The sequence below is a fragment of the Sardina pilchardus genome, chromosome 15, assembly GCF_963854185.1.
Source record: "Sardina pilchardus chromosome 15, fSarPil1.1, whole genome shotgun sequence".
NCBI lineage: Eukaryota > Metazoa > Chordata > Actinopteri > Clupeiformes > Clupeidae > Sardina > Sardina pilchardus.
Window position 1 is genome coordinate 19,313,064 of NC_085008.1, and position 20,109 is coordinate 19,333,172.

A 20,109-nucleotide genomic window follows, 5' to 3' on the forward strand; every position below is an offset into this window, starting at 1 on the left:
AGAACAACCATGGGTTGTTCTTGGTATGATTCTTGGTATGGAAATATGTCATCAGCTGGATGGACACCACTTTCTTAATTATTTTGCTTAGGAAGACAAAATTAGAGACTGATTTGATCTAAAGTTATTCAGCACAAAGAAGTCTAGCTTTACTTGAAGAAGCCATTTTATGATTATGCGGATGACTAATGCAGGAGTGACTGATTAACAATATTAATCACTGATTCTGAATCTGCCGTTTCAAAGCTAGCGTGAAAAAGTGTTTGGTACTGGGTCAGGAGAGCACCTTGAAGACATCCGGAGTGATATTACTGTGTTTAGGTTAGCTTTGTTTAGATCAAATGCTAAGAATACGCAGACATGCTGATATTTGCATTTCTGTGAGACAGGATGTTAAGCAGTATTTATATTTTCTCTGTAATTGTATTACTTTACTATACAATGTCACAAACACCTTGCATTGATCAGATGATAATAGGTCAGGTGGGATGTGAGGGATATATCTTGGATTGATAAATTAAGCACAGACTGGTTGGTTTTCAAAGCAGTCACATTTATTGGCTCCTTCTATGCACATTTACTAAGCAGCCAGTCATGCTGGCAAATCATTGTTCAGAGATTTACAATGGGATTTTCACAATGTTTACTAAAAAATAAATACAAGACTTAAAGAGTTGCACAGCTCAAAAATATACAAAGGCTTGGAAGTAATGTAAACTTTGAAAACATTTTACAAAAGAAACACCTTTGCAACAATTTAGAAAGGTATTGTATTTACAAATCTGTACAAAAATACAAAACTGATGCTAATCTACTTGATTGAAGCTTTCAGCCTGAAGGAGTTGCATCTAGTACCGAAACAGTTATGTAACTCTCTTTTAAGCAGGCAATTTATTTGTTTATGATATTTTATTTGATCAAGTAACCTTAAAACATCTTTGCTTACACCTGTAGACAACTTAGACCCTTTGGTAAAAGTATGTGCTACTTGTGTCTCTTCCCTTGGAGCATGCTTAGTTCAGCTGTAAAGAAAATTCAAACAGTTTAAAATGGAAATCCTATATAAATAACTTTAGGTACAGCAAGAGACAAAATGAATACTTCACAAACTTCACTATATCAGTGCAAATGTCTAAGTTATACTTTAAATTCTTGGAATGATGGTAAAGAGAATTGTTGCCCTCTGTGTACCCTGTAAAAGGTGGATTTCGAAACAGTTTTAACCTTTACAAAAGAGCTCGTAAGCCAGTTCAATGTAAACCAACAGTAGACCATCTCTCTCTTTGGGGAGTAGTAATATCATAGCAGATATGTGGTCAAAGGAGGCAGCCGCTATTGTTTTCCCTTTGTCGGTTTAGCTCATTTAAGGCCAGAATGACATTAACAGTTAAAAGCTTTGACACTGGCATGTTAGCTCCGTGTCATGTAACAATGCAAGTAGAGAGGTATAGCTACAAAGATATTGTAAAGTAGTTTCACTCAGAGTGAAACCGTACTCTGTGTCTGTACCAGTGTTTCCTTAGCAAACAGAAAGCTATCCTTGTTGTGAGTCAATGGGATGGCAATTTTTTGTGTATGTGAAATGGGGGACCAGAAAATATTTTTTGAAAATTAGATGATTTTCAATGTTTGGCTAACACACACTATAGCTTATTGGTAATGTTTTTTTTTCTTCCAGCGTTAGGAGGTTTTCATTGGTTCATCTTACATCTCATTTATGTTCTAAGTAACCAGTGTCTACAGTTGATTCAAAGCTTGATGTGTCTGTTTAGCTCTTTTTTGTTCAAAATAAGAATGAGAATTCATTCAGAGTATAAACAATAATAAAATCTTTGCTGAAATGTATTGCGCTCCGAGTTCTAAGTCATTGTAGAATAGATATGCACCAATTACAGGACAATTATTTCTTTCAATTTCCAATTTTGAACCAAAGTTCCTTTCTTTCTTGATTCTAGTATTTTAGTACCAAAAATAAATATATCTAAACGTAGTCATTTGCTGCATCAGAATGATAAAAAATAATGGTTAGATTCCAAAACCTCAAGGTCTGGATATGAAACAAAAATATAGGGGTGTGGCATATGTTTAAGAAAATCTATGTATTTACACATTTTTGTCACAATTTAAAAACCTCAAAAACAAGAGACATGGAAAGTCTCTCACATGGAACAACACAACGAGACACACTCTTTCAGACATGACTTTGCACTCTGATTTGATCCTGGCAAAATAAGCTCAAGACAGTGTCCCACTTTCCTTAAAAACAGCAATAGCTGCACAATGAACATACTCTCATGAGCCCTCCTCCAAATCAAAAACCATCCCTCTTGCTCCAACTCTACACTTTCCTCTGCCCTCTCAACATTGCATACATACACCCATGATCACGTATACTACAGAACGCCTTTCGGCCACATCGTCTCGCCATTCCATCTTGGCCTGCGTAAGGCCCAAGCTCTCTGACCCCTGCCTCTCGGCCACAGCTCAATCCATGTTCCCTTTGCCTCGTCGCCACCTCCGAAGTCTCCACCCGAACTAGCCATAAGAGATTTGATTAAGATTGTCAAGTAAAGTTTGCTTAGATATGGCAAAAAAACACTACCATACAGTTTGAAGAAAATGGATTACAGTATACATCTACTCAACATACTGACGAGACACTTTCAAATGATGTTGACAATGTTAATTCACAAAATTTGAGTTTTTATGTATATGTATATAGGTATATTTATATATTTTCCCATTTGCAAACTTTCTCTTATTTTGCTTATTTTTTTTTCAAATGCATGCGTATAATGAGAAGACAAGGGGGTATTATGTAACGAAACACACTTCACCACATGCTGGTCAAAGTGTTCTGCTACCCAGCAATCTACTGGTTTCACAGGGCTTGTTTTTCCTATTCTAAATTGCACAGTGTTAATCCTGCTGTGTGTCTGTGTGAATGTGATGACTAAATTATTCACCTTCGAGTGAACAGCATAAAATCTCAAATCAACAGTATACATAATTGCAGAGGTATTCACAGAATACATTGGGTAACCATATTGTTTTAGAGTTTCCACAAAGCTATGATGGTGGTAATTTTTCAAGTGATCAACTGTTACTGTCATTACAACAGTCTCTTTTTTTCTGAGTAGGTGGAAAAAATGTGGAAAATATCATGAGCACAGTCAATGTGTTTCCTCTCGTGATTTGAAGATTTAGAAATACCAAACGTTTCATTAAAATAGAAGAGCTGCGCTTTAAATAGCATGCCTCTTGCATTGAGGTTTGTGTGACAGATCCCAGTATATTGAGTTCACATAATAACTACTGTAACACCTAAGGCAGGCATAGCTGGGTGTGATCACCATGTGCCACTGACAAAGAATTCACTGCCATTTTGAGCTTGTGTCATTAAAAACATATATGTATATAGCCTCTTTATATATATATGTATATAGATATAGATATTTATATCTCTACCTTTACAATGTGGCATTAATTTCATATAAAACTCTATGAAGTGGTATTCTTGAGGAACTGAGAGAAGTGCAAAGGTGCTGCAGGTGACAAAGCACCTACCCTGCCAAGCTTCCAGCTGAAGGTTTTTCAGACCCGCCGTAAAAAGGCTGAACAGTCTTAAACACATGTTGTATCAGCCCAATTAATCCTAAGACCCACTATACAAAAGGCCACCATTAGATTGTCCCAAGTGTCACTCTGCAGTGACAAATTAGCATGTAAGAATTGATCATTCCCTTCTTGTGAAACTTTCTGGACCACTTGCTTTTCACAGTCATGTCCTATGCAGTACATTATGTTTGAATATTTCATTTCATTTCACAATGCAATTTGTGTTGTCTCTGAAAAGCTACAAAGAAGGACTGTTTGGACATTTGTGGAATGACGCCCCTGTGCCCTTGTAAAGTATTCTGTCATAGTTCATCACTCTACATTTGATAACCAGCTTTTGAAAGTCATTTCATGATGTAGTTCTCAAGGACTGCAGCATTTTAAAAATGTTAACAATTAAAAATCATATTGGATTTCTACAACATCACTAGAATAGGCTTTGTTTTTTTTTCTTCCTAAAACCGGTTCACTCTTGTTGTGTGGTACAAAAAAGGGTACAAACAAAGTTTTTTTTTTCTTTTCAGTCCTTTTTTTCCTCTCATAATTTTCGGTGACACACGCATCAAATGATCTTCGAACAATGCAACTGTCAGAGCATTAGCTCCATCAGAAGGCTTTTCTCTCTTTTTTCTCTTTCTCTTTGCCTTCTTTCTTTTTTTTAAAAAAAAAGGTGTTTTTGTGTTAGTAGCCTTTACAGTGTTAAAGCGGAAGGTGCGTACTCTAAGAGGAGCGGTCGTCATGCGGACTCCCGTCGGAGTTCTCCGTCTCCCCCTCTGAGATGGCCTGCATGGGTGCCGTGTACAGCCGGCTGCGGGTGCTGTATCGGCTGCTGTTTGCGGCGGGTGGTATTCTGGAGCGCCCCTGCCGCGAGGAGGCATTGACGGGAAAGGCCTTCAGGGAAAAGCCCTCCGTGTTGGCTTTGGGGAACGGGCTGGACAGCTGCTCGGAGGCGTCCGGCGGGGACTGCTGATGCTGGGGAGAGCCGGGCTCGCATAGCTGCTTGCCCCCCTCGGCGAACGGATCGCCGGGAGACTTTGGCGCGATCGGGCTCTTCAGGATCTCTGTGGCCGACATGCGGTAGCTGGAGTCGGACCGGCTGCCTTTCTTCAGCAGCAGCAGCTTGAACTCCTCGTTGGAGGTGCTGGACTTTTTCGCGCTCCTGTAGATCTGGCCCGGAGTTCTCTGAAGAGGACCTGTTGGTGTGGTTGGTGTGGTAGGCGTGGGTGGTGTAACGGGCGTGGTTGGAGAGGTCAGAGTGTTGCTGGGCGGAGTGGTGGCTGATGCACCACCCAACCTGTTCCGCCCTCCTAGGTCTCCAGAGTCCTTTCTCCCAAGCACTTTCCTTTTGGACCTAAACAAGATCAAATGTACAACTACATTAGCTCTATTGGCTTCACAGATGACGCACAACCAGCTAACAACACTGCGACAACAGACCACTAACCTGTGAATCATTGCAAAGAGATCCTCAGTTGTACGGCTCCTATTGGGTGACAGGAAGACACTGTCCTCGTCCAATCTACTGTCATCATTTAGTGGAGATAATGCGGGATCGCTGGGTGTGGACTCTGAAAGGAAATGAGCAACTGTTTCAATAATATGCACCTATAATAATATGACAAAACACAAACACCAGATACCTGAAAATACTGAAAACTCACAATAACAACGAAGGATATTTAATTTATTAAAAGATAAAAAGTGTAGTACAAAAGAGTATATTCGAAAACAGATAAGTCTGGTCCTTCATTACGATTGGCTGAATCGCTGAATTTGAGACTTGAGCACAATTTTGAGCACAAATGTACACCTTGGCTGCATTTTGTTCTATATTACTACCACAACTTGATACAAAATCTGTTTATCTGTGTCTCTAAGTTGCTTGGCAACCATTCGGATAGAGGACATATATTTCTTGGCAGGAGAATGATGTTCTATGAATACATTGTTACATTTATCATTACTGTGCCTCTGTTTTATGAAATTTTGCCATATGTAGTTGCCATTTTAGAAAAGCAATAAGCCACTCAAGTCTGTAGTTCACACTAATTTTAAACAGCTGAACAGCTTATGGCCTCTCAGGGCTTAATGATCACTAATGAAAAGAGTGAACCACCAAAAATACCTTTGCTGAAGTAGTCCTCGTCTGGAGTGGAGCCATCCTCCCTGCTGTCCTGCGAGGCACTTCTGGTAGGAACACCTGATGTTTCATATTCCTCCTCTTGGTTACCAGCATCGCTGATTGAGTAAGCTTGCGATGTTTCTGATTGAGTTATTATATCAGGCACTTGGTCAAGACTTTCCGACCTCTTGGCTGTTCCATGCTGGGTCGGTGGAGACCCCGTCTTAGTCAGACACAACAACGTCGAGCTTTCCTCTTTTAGTTCCAATGTCAGTGCTTCGTTCTGTTCCACGTCCACACTGCTGCCGGGGAAGAGAAGCTTTACGACGCTCGAGCCTCGCTTCTCTTCCTCAGAGTCAGCAGTGCCCTCGGAGATCCCCTGACCTTCGGTCCCGCTCTCCAAACGGTCATCTTCAGGCCCCGCTTGGTCTGGCTGGCCTCGGAAGGCAGTCATGCTCCACAGAGGCATGGGCGCAAGCCTGTCGTGCCTGAATCTCACGCCGCCGTGACTTGCTACATCCTTTGCCACGGCTCTGTTGCCTGGAGTAAACAGTGATCCACAGTGCTCCTGAGCGTGGGGTTCCTGGGGTCTGTAAGGTGGAGGTTTGCGCGATTCTAAAGGCTTGGTGTTGGCCGGGGTGGTGCTGATGGTCACAGTGGGACACTTGGGCCTCGTGGCGGCGTCGGTGGCGCCGAGCCTCTCGTGACTCCCTTCGCCCGACCTCCCGACGGACCGCAGCTGGACCGAACGGAGCACCGTGGGAGTGATGGCCATGGCCGCGGCGCCGACGATAGCTTCGGCGGCGGCCGCGGAGGCTCGGGCCTCTGCTTTGGCCGCTGCAGCAGCTGCCGCCTTCTGCTTGTTCTGATGGAGGATGTGCATCTGGCTTCGGTGGGCTGAAGGCTTGTTAATGTTGTGAAGAGCACTTAGGTCAAGGTGAGTTGGAGGTATGACTGGCAGCTCTAGGTCCCTCTTGGATGATTGTTGCTGTTGTTGTTGTTGTTGTTGTTGTTGTTGTTGTTGTTGTTGTTGTTGTAAGGAAGAGAGAGAGGACTTCCTCTCAGGAACTTTTGGCTTCCTCTTGCCACTGCTCGGGGACAAGGGACTCGGGAAGAAAGCGGAGGGGAAGGTGGATGTCGGGGTTTCTGATTGGCTGGAATACCCACTGGAGGGTGAGGCGAGGCCAATCAGCTTCTCTGGCGAGGGAAGCTTGAACTCGTTCTCCACCGAAGGCAGCGAGGGCGTGGTGGCGCGTGACCCCGACTGCGACGTCTGCGACTCGGAGCTCTCCTGGGACTTGATGCACTCGATGACCGTGGTGCCCGTGGCGGTGCTGGAGTTGGACAGCGACCTGTAGGGATCGCTCGACTTCAAGTCGTTGAGGAGCCAGAGGTCCGCGTACTCGGACTGCACGGCCCCGTCGTCCTTGAACGAGTGCGTCTCGCCGGAGACGAACAGCGTCACGTCGGTCATCTCGCTGGCGCTCTCCACCCCCCAAGCTTCGAGCGTCTCCTCGCCCTCGGGCGGTCCCGAGGCGCCGGCCAAGTCCAGCTGCAGCTTCCTCTCCCTGGAAGACATCGGCAGGGTCTGCCCGCAGGTTATCTTTGGTTCGCTCTTGTTGTGAGAGCCTCCACCTCCGGCGCCGCTGATTTTCCTCAGGGACGTGCTGCGCTGCGGCGGAGCGGGCTTGGCCTTTGGTTTCCTCAGGGACAGGCAGTGTCTCCCGAGGGTCATGTGACTCCGGTACTCGGCCTGACGCTGCTCGTGCGCTGCATAGTTATACGTGAAGCTCTTGCTACCTTTAAGACCGCAGTCAAAGTGCATGGAGGTAAAGTAGCCTTCGGTGTCCACCGAGTAGTGGGAGACGGTGTCGGCCTTGTCGGACGGTGGCTTGTCCGTGAGGCTCTCGAAGGTGGCGATGCTGGCGATGCTGGCGAAGCTCGGGCACTCCAGGCTGCCCTCTTCCTCCCGAGAGTGCTCGGGGCTGAAGTCCTGATGGCAGGACGTGCTGTGCCGGTGGTGCGGGTAGCCCCACTCTCCCTCGCTGGCCGTGCTGACCCCCGCGTCGTCCAGCATGTCCGTGGCCGTGGAGGTGAACGAGCCCGTCCTGTGGCCCCTGAGGCCCTGCAGCCTGTCCGTAGGGTACGGGTCGAGGATGAAACCGGACGTGTCGTCGTTGGCGTGCGAAACGGCGTTGAGGGACAGCTCCGAGTCACAGTGCGAGGAGCCGGTCAGCGGCGGAGAGGCGGCGGGGGGGATGGTCTCGGACGTCTGCGACGGGCAGGTGGAGCTGCTGCCGCTCCAGTTGCCGCTGGAGGACTGGTGGTCCTCCTTGTGGTCCATCTGACTGGTCAGCACGCCGGCGTTGGACACCGAGTGGATGGGGCTGCTGAAGGTGTCCGAGCTGGACGAGATCTCGCAGCTCCCCATGTCCGCCTTGCGCGGGAGCCGCGAGCGCCCGCGCTCCAGCCAGCCGTGTTCGGGGCTCCCCGCGTGCTGCTTGTACTTCAGGCTGCCCAGCTGGTGCTCGGGGAGCGCCTGGTCGTCCGTGCTCTCCTCCTCGTCCTTCAGGAGGTGCTCCCCGGGAACGGGCAGGAAGTCCTCCGTCTCGTACGGCGAGAGCTCCTCCTCCTCCTCTTCCTCGTCGTCCTCCTCCTCGCTCTCGTCGTGGTCCTCGTCCACCAGGTGGCGCCCGTCGCGGGGCAGGCTGCGGGAGCGCAGGCGGGCGCCCACGGACGAGCCGTACATGGCGTCGGCGCCGTCGGGCAGAGAGGAGATGTTGCCCGTGGAGTGGGAGAGCGAGACGCTGGCGCCCTGGCCTCGCTGGGCTCGTATCCGCCTGCGCGAGGGCGCCGTGGCGGCGATGAGGATCTCCTCCGTCTGGCAGCCCGAGTCCTTGGTGCCGAGGTGGCCGCCGAGCCTGTCGTCCTCCTGGCAGGCCTCGGGGTTCGCGTGCACGATCACCGTCCGCTCCCTCGCCACAGGAGACTCGTCCGAGTCTGAGGAAACGAAGGCAAAAAGCAAACGGAGAACGACGATGTCAAAAGGCCGCTAGATATCAAGGATTTCTCAATTCTCAATTTCTCAATTCTTTAGAGTGCTTTTAAGAAGGACAGTAGTATTAAATGAAGACACTTTAACACACTTTCCTAATCTTCCCTTTTTTCAGACAGACAGTAATAAATTATAAAAGAAAAAGCCTCTTTCACTTGATGATTTTTCAGATTTTTAAAAATAATACTTATCCGTGCAGTTGAAGAGCACATCGGCAACAAAGGAACCATACACACGAGTAACGGTCTACCGTACCTAGGTCCTGCTGCACACGTCTGGGAATTCCGGAGATGGTCTTCCGTCTCCTCAACTTCCTCCTCCGCTGAAGCACCGACTGGGAGTGAACGAGCGAGCAGCGCACACTGGCGTCTCTGTCAAAGCCGACCCCTGCAAAGGGAAGAGAGCGGGCATGTGAGAGGCTGTTGTGTGTGCCAGCGACTGTGCTCGTGTCCTTTCCTCTTAGCTTTCTCACACTCACGCCTCAGGGGGCTTCTTGGATGCTAATTTCGTCACTTTATCTACGCTTGCATTAAAAACACTTGCCGTCCGCTAGGCTAGCACAGAAAAGCTTTACTTTTTAGTCTTTGTGGCAGCAAGCGAGACACGTTCTGGATTAAGAAAATGAGTGTGCTTATCGGAGCATTTCAAACGCATGCAATCTCCAGACTAGATACTTGATGGATATTTGTCATTATTGCTCCAAATGTTTAGGCATGCATGTACACTGATCTCATACATCACTACATTTACTGGCTTCAGAGCTGTATATTGTTTGTGAATACAGGCATAGGACAAGTAATCACTTGGAGTTGACATCAAAACACACTATGCCTTTGTATTGACAGTACATAAAATACCAGACGTACAGAATGTAATGTCATGCAAGTTGATTGGGGTTCACACATTTGAAACAGAGAGCGAAACAAGTTGGGGTAGGGTATACAGACTAGCCAAATAAATAGCCTGGCATTCCTCTTACCACGCCCATAAGCCCACTTTGGCTATTCCTCCCCTCTTTTGTCTTTTCACAGTTTCTCCCTCCCAGCACTGATTTGTTGTGCTGTTTGCCCTCATCACGCTTCATGACTTGTCATGTGATTGCTAGTTTGACTTTTTCAGCGTCACAGCAATTACTTTCCCTGCAACTTGCCGCTTCTGTCTCCCTATACCCTCTGAGTCAGATTCGGTTGGCCTGGTGATGTCTAGTCCACCTCGACTCAATGCAGTGGACAGTAAATGAATTTGGGCAGGCTTTTTCATCCCCCTAACGCGACTAATTGGCATGCATGGGGCACTGTCTAACCTCCTCTGCATTTCCCAGAACACATACGCCATCCAAACAGCCAGGAAGGTGGCAGTTTATGAACCGTGACTGGTGTGTGTTTTTTTTTTTTTTTTACCTGTTTCCCCTTCGACAATGTCTTGCAATGAGTTACACGCGGGTTTCGCAGTGGATTCGGTTAATCTTAATGACAATGAACTCACATAGCTCAGGCCTGCGGTTAGACTCGCATGCTAAGCTGGTCGTCTCATTAGGCATGATGATGTTAAGCCATTTGAAAGACTATGTGGAAATTCAGCGATGACCTTTGTGAAAATGCCCCGTCAAGCGCTGACCAAAAAACACTGTGGACACTATCAAAGTGCTCTGCCAATGTTAAAGTCCTATATGCAAATGACACATGAGGCTAGACTCTCTACGGCGGTATCTGTGGGTGAATTAGAGGGGGTGGGGGGAGATGTGATGACACTGGTACAGCGACACAGTCAAACGGACACGTAAAACATGGCTCACTGAAGAAGGCTGATATCGCTGGGGGGGAGGAAGAGACGGACACCTCCTCTGAAAACAATACACACAATACACGATTCAACACACTTACACGGAGAGCCTGCTGCAAACTCTCATTTCAGTTCACATTACAGCACACGGTATGCAGAGCGAGGCTGGGCTCCATGCCTCAGCATTACATGGCATTTATCAAACAAGTTATACTTCACTGTGACACAGTATTTCAAGATATCAGGTATGTTTTTGGGTAAACACAGAAGGATAGATAAATACTCATAGCTATTATCAGATTCATCACTTGACTAAACATCGAGCACATCCTTCTTCATAAAGATTTTGTCCTTCGACAGGGCAAAAGTGATGAACGAATATTCTTTACATACAGCAACTGACTACTACAACATTGAACGGCGTATGAAAAATCACACTGGATAATTTATCGATCCGTGTCTCTTTAGACTTACATGTACTTTGGTCCAGAGATCAAACCAGAAGTGCTTACTATGCAATTGAAACGCAGGATAGACACAAGCGGAGAATGCTCCTGATGGGTTGTGGAACAACACTAATGATTCTAGAGTCAACGGGACAGCCCAGTTTATACAAAGCCATTCATGGGTGGTATCATCCATGGACCAACACAGCCGTCAAACATCATAAGGCTGCAGTTACTTATGAATCACTGACAGTGACATCAAAGTCCTCCTTCAACACCAACTACACAACCTGACATGTGTTTATGTATTCATAGGATCATAAATAACTAGGCTAAGCAATGATTTTTCATCTTGCCTAATTAATAATAGCGTAGTGTATATACAAGTCCAATTATTCTCAGTCAGCTGGAGTTTTATCCAAAATGATAGAGAAATGGACTGCACTCTATCAGTCATTATCATACCAGACATTCCAGCCAGTGAGAGTCAATGACCCTGGCAATGCAAACACATTACTCCCCCAGCTGAACTGCAGGCGCAAACATTTATTTAATGAAACTATGAGATACAAATCGACAGCAGGGTCTATTAAGCGCCGTCCACATCCACACGGGCAAGTTAGCCTACACACACAGCACCGGTCACTTTTAGTGGCCTGCAGCACAAGGAGGAAAAAGCTTCGGCAATTTACCCGTGACGTTAATGGGCACGACGCACGAGTTGACCACTTGGGAATCGGTTTTCATCCTCTCCTCGGGCGTGGGCAGCGGCAGCGGGTGGGACCAGTTAGTCTGCTTGTCCAGCGTGGAGGGGACGTTAGGGATGGGGCACTTGGGCCGGTGGCCTAAAGCCACCACCTCTGAGTCGGGGTCAGTGGGCGGAGCAGCCTGGAAACACATGAGGACACAATGGCGGCGGTAAGGTCACGGCAGGGTTAGCTCAGCTGGCAGGGTTACATGAGGATACCACCAGAGAGACAGAGACAGAGAGATGGACAGACAAAGAGAGAGACAGAAACAGAGAGAGAGAGAGAGAGAGAGAGAGAGAGAGAGAGAGAGAGAGAGAGAGAGAGAGAGAGAGAGAGAGAGAGAGAGAGAGAGAGAGAGAGAGAGAGAGAGAGAGAGAGAGAGAGGAGATGTTAGTGGCAACAAGGCGCTTAATGTCACTATCTGATGATGTGTGCTGGCTTCGGCAATGTTTTCAGTCTTTCATGTATGTGATTATTCATTTCATTTCAAATGCACAGGGCCAGTTTTCCGTACATGAATTAAATATAATGCAAGACTAAAGGCTTTTTCCAATGGAGATTTTCATTGAAGTTCTCTTCCAGTAAAACACTAGGCTTATTCCATGTTTGGGAAACTGGCCCAAAATGTATAAATGTGTCAGGGTGGATAAATATTCTACCACATCTGACATAATGCTTTATTGAAGACAAGCACACATCACAGACTTGAATTTGAAACTCAGTGGTTACACACAAGAAGCATGTCAAACCGTGAGGTGAGATTAGATACTTTGGGATATACGTATGAGTAAAACAGATAAAGTTGAAGCTGAATTAGTGAAGCCGAGTATTGATCTAGGAGTTGCCTGAAAGAAATCCCACAGCACGGCAAGAAAACATTCAAAAGCATTCAACCAGAAAGACAAATAACCTTGTAGGGGTATATTTAATTTTAAACACAGCAACAACAGCCCTTCAGTGCACAAGACTTGAAATGGGGAGAGGTACCATGCTGAGGATAATCAATGTTATGAAAAGGTATATGAATTATGTGAAAGTTATTAATATTAGAGTTCATTCTTTGTGATCACAATAAGACATAGAGATCTGAAAAAGAACCTCACAGTAAGAGTCTTGTATAATGCTAACTGAACAATTGATAATCGTTTTAATTCTGTGTACCCAAGAGTCATCTCTAAAAGGAGGCTCATACAAATCAGTGTGATTGTACTGTGTGTCAACCACCTGTTCACACCAGTCTATCATAAACAAAATAAAAAAACTGTTTAAGTAGCACTATCTCCATTCTCCCCCACAATGAATACTGTAAAAAAACCACTGACATCAGATACAGTGTGTGTGTGTGTGTGTGTGTGTGTGTAAGGGAGAGAGAGAGAGAGCAAACCCTGTTCAACCTGCTGCTGAGAGCAGTGAGAACATGACCACAGTTGTCAAAGCTTCTCTACCCTAAAAAAAACCTTCAACCTGAGCAAACCAACCATCCAACCACCCAATCACACACCCACACACACACACACACACACACACACACAGACACAGCCATCTCTGCAGTACAGTGAGGAGCACAGACTGAGCCTTCTCCCTCTGCAGTACCCTCTGTCTGCCCCTCTTCTCTCCCCACTCCCTAATATAGTGATCCCCCAGCCAGAGTAAACAGCCTGTCCGTCCCTACCCTTGCAGCACAGCACGGCACACAGGCCTTCTCCCTTTAACATGCAGGTCCAGTAGCCCACATGCCAGTCCTGTCCTCCATGTCAGATCCCATCCCTCGGAGACCAGACCAGAGCAGAGCACAGTAGAGCAGAGCAGAGAAGCAGGAACAGCCTTACCTTGCAGAATGTTTACAAAGTCATGTGCGAGCCGAGAAGCTGAGAGCCACCAGTGTACGCCTCCTCCTCCTCCTCCCCCCCATGGTTAAGAGCTGGTCTTATTGAGAGCTGGTCCATCAGCTTTTGTGTGTTCTACCCCCACTCTCACTGTCTCTCTCTCACTCTCACTCTCTCTCTCTCTCTCTCTCTCTCTCTCTCTCTCTCTCGGTTTCTTTCTGTCTCTCTCACTCCTCCTACAGACTGGTGAGGGCCTCACAATAAACATTGGCCACGAAAGGAAACCGTTTCCAAGGCAACTTTCACCCCACAAATTAAGGAAGGGGGGAAAGAAAGTTTTACTGGTGCAAAAGGGAAGAACAGAATCAAAGAGAGTGAGTGTACAGCTGATTTGTTTGTCAAACAAAAAAAAGCCCTTTGGCTTGAAAAGAGTCGAGAGTGGCCATCAGACAGGGCGAGGGGAGGAAGAGGGGGGGGGGGGGGTGAGAGAGAGAGATGCAGGCTGTCAGTGAGATAGAGGACGGACAGGGAAAGAGCAAGAGAGAGAGAGAGAGAAGGTGAAGGAGAAGAGCGAGGAGAGGGGAGTGGGGGAGACAGGGGTAAGAAGGAAAGAAAGAGAGGAGAGAGAGGGATAGTGAGAGAGAGGAGTGAGAAGGGGGAGACAGCGAACCTAGTGTGTGTGTGTGTGGGCGTGTGAGAGTGAGAGAGTGAAAGTGAGAGAGAGAGAGATAGAGAGAAAAGGAGAGAGCGAGAGAGAGAGAGAGAAAGTGGAAGGGGGTGCAATGAAAAAGGCAAATGTATTGGTTTGGATCTAGTTTCTGGCCTCCATTCAAAGGCTATTTTCATTAGAAAAGGGAGAGGGGACCTCAGGGGTGAAGTGTAAAAGAATGTCATTCATGAAATCTGGCCAACAGGGAGGGGTGAGAGTGTGTGAGAGAAAGAGAGAGGGAGAGAAAGAGAGCGACAGAGAAAACGAGAGCGAAAGGTCTCATGGGTAAATGAAGAGCACTACAGCTGCCCTCTCTTCCCGAGTCAGACGCACAGGCGGGGTCTGTGGGAAACCACAGCACACAGGCTTTATGGGTAATTACAGTGTGCTCTCTTTCACACACACACTCACACACACACACACACACACACACACACACACACACACACACACACACACACACACACACACACTTACTCCACTCAGACACCAGCTTCACCCTGGAAACCCTGTCATTATGAGATCCCTGGCAACAGTTGCTCTCTCTCTCTTCTTTCTCTCTCTCTCTCTCTCTCTCTCTCTCTCTCTCGGACAGGAACACACACACACACACACACATTCCACACATACTCTACTTAAAAGCTGACTCCTCTTAAACTTCCCACACACAGCACACTGAAGGGTAGCAAGACATCAAACGTCTATTCCAGAGTCTAAAATTACATGGGTACAGCCAGTCTAACACTGCAGATTCAGATGCATAACCCTACAAGTTGCAATGCATTTATGCAAGACAAACGGCATTATCATGATCTAAATTATGATAATTTGTTCCAACATGCTGAGGAACACAACACATGCAGTATGTATGCTCCCAAAGCTAATGGGATAAACCTTGTTATTGTCAGGAGTAAGAAAGAGAAGCAACTCATTTTAATTGACATGCTAACACTGTTTCAGAGGAATACACAGCAGATCGCAAAGTAGAGAAGTAACTTTTAATGATCCTGCTGCATAGAGGTGAGAAAATGAGAAGGGTTAAGGGATTAAAAAGGGAAGAATTGAGCATTGACAGTTAGTTGTTAGTACACACAGTGGAAACCCTGTGAGCAGAGACCGGAAACGGAGGTATGGTGGTGGAGGATTTGGGGGGGGGGGGGGGGGGGGGGGGTACAGTACCTTTCTCCAGGGAGAGAAGTGGCAGCACTCGGTGGGAGAGGACGAGCGGGCATTCTCAAACTAAAACCACACAGGGGGACAAACACAAGGGCAGCAGCAATGAATGGGGATCGGAACTAAACAAACAAGATGGACGCACTCCTACTTACTGGAAAAATACACATGGAGGGAGGAAACAGAACAATGAGTAAAAACATGGTGGTCTAGGGTTTTGGATTATCAGGGATTGGCGACAGGGAGGGAGGATTAATGAGCATCTCCGAGTCCATCTCTGTGCTTACATGTCTCCATAAACACATGTCCACTCCTAGAATAAGAAGTAATTATAAGTTAGACAGAAAAGAAAGGACACAACGTTTGGACCTCTGCCTGGGATGTCTGTCGACTGTGGAAGAAATACAATATTTTCCACGTTCTGCTGTAAGGGAGAGAGGTATTTCATTACTTGGCGGTCTATTGAATGTTCAAATGTTTACAAACGAGACACCATGTCTAAACGCAGAGGGAGGAAAATGATCCTCCGCCTAATTGGGAATTGGGAAAACAGGACAATGAATCCCACGATGATGACTTGGTACAAGACTCATGAATGATTTTGGATAAATGAACCACACGAGACACACATGACACGGCTACTGCAGTTTAGTGTTTACCTGTCTCTGTATGGTCTGACTACCAGCTTCTCTAGCTGCTTCCTCTTGCAGCTTTAAACAGGAGAGATACAAAACAAAAAGTGTACATTTAGCTAACGGGTCGTCTCACAGAAAGAGTGGAGAGAGAGAGAGAGAGAGAGAGAGAGAGAGAGAGAGAGAGAGAGAGAGAGAGAGAGAGAGGGAGGGAGAGAACACAGGTGACGTGGGCAGCATGCATAATCACAAAGAGAACATGGTTCATGTATTTTCCAATCAATGTTGACATGGTGTAAATATATGTGATTTCACGCTTTAACTCTAACAAACAACTTCAAACTCAACTACCTATGTACACGGCTGAATGGATATTGCTACTACTGTACGTAAAAAAAAACAACACAAAAGGAATCCAACCAAAATGACAGAAGGAATAAAGAATACACAATGTGTTCCATGCTCTATGGATGGACAGCAGTGGCCTCTTTGAGACAAGTGTCCACCTCTGACCACTGTGCACAATCTACCTCACGAGATCAGATGGGCGGCTGATTGATGCAGCATGCTACAACACAAGTTGCGACTGACGACAGCGATTTGAGAAACTCTTTTACCTGCGTCTGAGGTGCGTCTGTGTCTATGTCCCCCCCTGTTCTCTCCTACACAGAACGCATCCACACATAACAGGCATGCTGGTCAAAAACAACTAGTCATAACGCCTTTACTAGCTAAGAGAACATACCCATGTGACTGTCTCAACATGACATTAAGGACATGCCTTCATTCAAAGTGACTTACGGTTCAGTGAAATGCCACATTTTCAGCGGTATCTGGACTTCCAGAGTATCAAGCTAATTAACATGACAGTGCATGCACCGGTTTCACTAGCTGAGCTTACTTGAGTGGGTGTGAAACCCCAAACAGGCTAGGCAAAGGTGTTGGTGTTGGTGTTGGTGATGGCGTAGGTGGGATCTTACCGTTCGGAGGTGCCGTGCCTTTTGCTCACGCCTGCGGAGTGTGCGTGGTGATGGGTACGTGGGCATGGGAGGTGCCACCGAGATGTTGATGGTCACCCGCCGCTCCCTGCTACTGGCCTGCTGACGCTGGTGCTGGTCTGTTTTGGACATGCCCGCACAAACACACACACACACACACACACACACACACACACACACACACACAGAGTCACACACACACACACACACACACACACACACACACACACACACACACGTAATTACTGAATTATAGTCAGAACAAAAATGCCTCTTTACACAAAGAATACCACAGGAAGGACGTTGACTGTGTGCAGCGTACATCAATACAAATACCACATCATGAGTCAACATATCATGTGGCATTCACAGTAGAGAAACACTGTTAAATAACAAACACTGCACATCACATGGGATCCACCCAGCTAATTCTACAGCACAGCACACACACGAACACAAACACACATTTGGCACAAACATATCATTACTGTGTGTGCAGGACACACAGGGCGACACACACCACAAACACACGGTCACACGTTCGTCTATGGCATGCAGTTAATGACACAGGGAATCTCCCAGTGAATTATTTCAGATACGTTGTGTAGTTTTTGTCTGGATCACCACTAGGAGGCAATGTTTAACTATGGAAGACAGAAATGCAGACCTGGCTCATGACTCCATGAGAAGCCTTTGGAATGATGTTAGAAAAACAAACAGACAAACAGACAGACACAAAAATAACATGAGACAACATGGCCGGGTCATAGATCACATGCTTGTCAATTACATCTCACATTACATAAGGCAACACAGACATTCAGTTCAAGTGAGGCTGGCTAAACACACACACACACACACACACACACACACACACACACACACACATGCTCATACACACACACACACACATGCATGCATTATTAGTGAGATGTGACTGTGATATAACAAGTAATGGGTGTCAACATCAGTCCAGTACACAAACAAAATAATCATACCCTGACTGTAAAATCAACATCATGAGATAGATAGATAGATAGATAGATAGATAGATACTGTGCAGATAAATAGTGAGAAAGATACTGTGTAGAGAAAGATAGGTAAAGAGATAGATACATATTTTTCTTTAACCTTTTATGCGCACATGTAATTGAACATTGGCAATAATGTTCCTGAAACGTTCATGCCAATAAAGCTTTCTTGAATTGAATTGAATTGATAAGTAGAGAGTGAGAGAAGGAGAGGGAAAGAGAGAGAGATAGATACATAGACTTTATATGTACCAATTGCTTTGGCAATACAAGTTTTCATTTGTCATGCCAATAAAGCAACTTTTGAATTTGAATTTGAATTTGATAGGGAGAAGGAGAGGGAGAGAGATAGAGAGAGATAGAGATAGAGAGAGAGAGAGAGCGAGAGAGAGAGAGTGAGAGAGGGAGAGAGTGAGAGAGTGAGAGAGAGAGAGAGAGAGAGAGAGAGAGAGAGAGAGAGAGAGAGATGGAGGTGTTGGAGACTAATGGCTAGCTGTGGCAGCTGTGGGCCTGACCTCGTTGCAGTGCCCGCAGGCTCTGCTTGGCGTGGCGGTGGAGCTCCTCCACGCAGGGCGGCCGGCTGGAGGGGTGGAACACATTACGCTGCTGGTGCCAGGGGGCCTGGTAGTGGGACGTCAGCTTGCTCTCCACGTCCAGGTTAGACACAGCTGCATGAGAGAAAGAGGGAGCGAGGGAGGGAGGGGGGGGGCATGGATGAAGGACAGGAGGAAGGGAGCGAAGGAGGGAGGGAGGGAGAGAGAGAAAGGAGAGGAGAGATGGTGAGGAGGAAGAGGAAATAGGGGAAAGGATGGGAAAGGGCCAAGCAGAGAGGAAATGGAGTGAGGAGAGAGAGAGAGGTGAGGGAGGAGAAGATGGACAGAGGACAGTGGGGAGGAAGAGGGAGGGAGAGAGAGAGAGAAAGGAGAGGACAGATGGACGAGGAGAAAGGGGGAAAGAGCCAAGCAGAGAGGAGATGGAGGAAGATGGAGGGAGAGAGAGAGAGGGTGAAGAGAGGGAGAGAGAAGGAGGGAGGGAGAGAGGGAGAGAGAGAGAGAGCACATCAGTCAGACTTCAGTGGGAGAGCAGCAGCATCCGCTTCCTCGTGACACCGTTTGACGCGCGCCCTGTCAGCGGGAGCCTCTCCCTGTCTGCCTCGTCACTCAACTTCACTTCTCGTTTTAATCTCCCCAGCGTCTCGTCTCGGCGCCTCGTCTCCATGTTCGTCTCGGCTCTCCTGACTGGCTCCACAGCGGAGAGGGAGCCCTGACAAAAGGGCCTGTCCACATCTGCACGCACTTAGAGGCTCCATCACACAGGCCCGTGGAAAAGGAGGACTTGGTGGCAAAGCCAAACCCCAACAATCAACCCCACTGTGTTCCCATAGAAGAGCTCAGCAGGACGACAAGCACACACTCTCCCACACACACACACACACACCAAACCACATAAAATAACTCCGGCAGGGTGTGTTATGATGCCTGTGTGATTTGGGGAGCGAGGGGTTTTCACACTGAAGCATGAATGCATCGGTCACAGTCTCGCCCTGGGCGGAGGGGGGTACCTTTGTGTGCCCGCTGTGGCCATTTTATGGTTTGCTGGCTGAAACAGGGCCGCTGGTGCGTGAGAAATATATGACCCTACGGTCCAACTCCATCTCAGGTGCGCTGGGTAGAGTGACTCCCAGGCAAGAGGAGGGGTCAGCTTACACATTCAAAGAGATGGTGTTCACGATCAAATGAACTGCTCAAGAATGGTCTTACTATATGCAGTGCTGAACTACGAACTGTAGTTCCTACCTCAAGACTTGCGTTATTACTCAATTTAGGTGAAATTTAAAATTACTTTTTACTTTACAGATCTGTGGTGCGTACTATACTGGCTAACCTGTTAACTATAACTAACTATAAAACTATAGTTGCTAACCTGTTAACAACTTAGTTGGTTGGCAATGGGTTAGCAACCATGGTT

General features: G+C 46.7%; 1 protein-coding gene across 1 annotated transcript in view; it reads right to left on the reverse strand.

Annotated features, from left to right (window-relative positions):
* Window positions 1-532: 532 nt before the first annotated feature.
* nhsa (Nance-Horan syndrome a (congenital cataracts and dental anomalies)) overlaps window positions 533-20,109 on the reverse strand; it is an 89,624-nt gene continuing 70,047 nt past the window's right edge. Inside the window, exons 2-9 of the mRNA XM_062556159.1 lie at window positions 18,657-18,809; window positions 17,093-17,229; window positions 15,487-15,546; window positions 11,716-11,911; window positions 9,051-9,182; window positions 5,744-8,740; window positions 5,063-5,186; window positions 533-4,969 (exon numbers count right to left, since the gene is read on the reverse strand). Coding sequence (XP_062412143.1) covers window positions 4,339-4,969; window positions 5,063-5,186; window positions 5,744-8,740; window positions 9,051-9,182; window positions 11,716-11,911; window positions 15,487-15,546; window positions 17,093-17,229; window positions 18,657-18,809 — 4,430 coding nt within the window. The 3' untranslated portion in view covers window positions 533-4,338. The remainder of the gene's footprint in view (window positions 4,970-5,062; window positions 5,187-5,743; window positions 8,741-9,050; window positions 9,183-11,715; window positions 11,912-15,486; window positions 15,547-17,092; window positions 17,230-18,656; window positions 18,810-20,109) is intronic.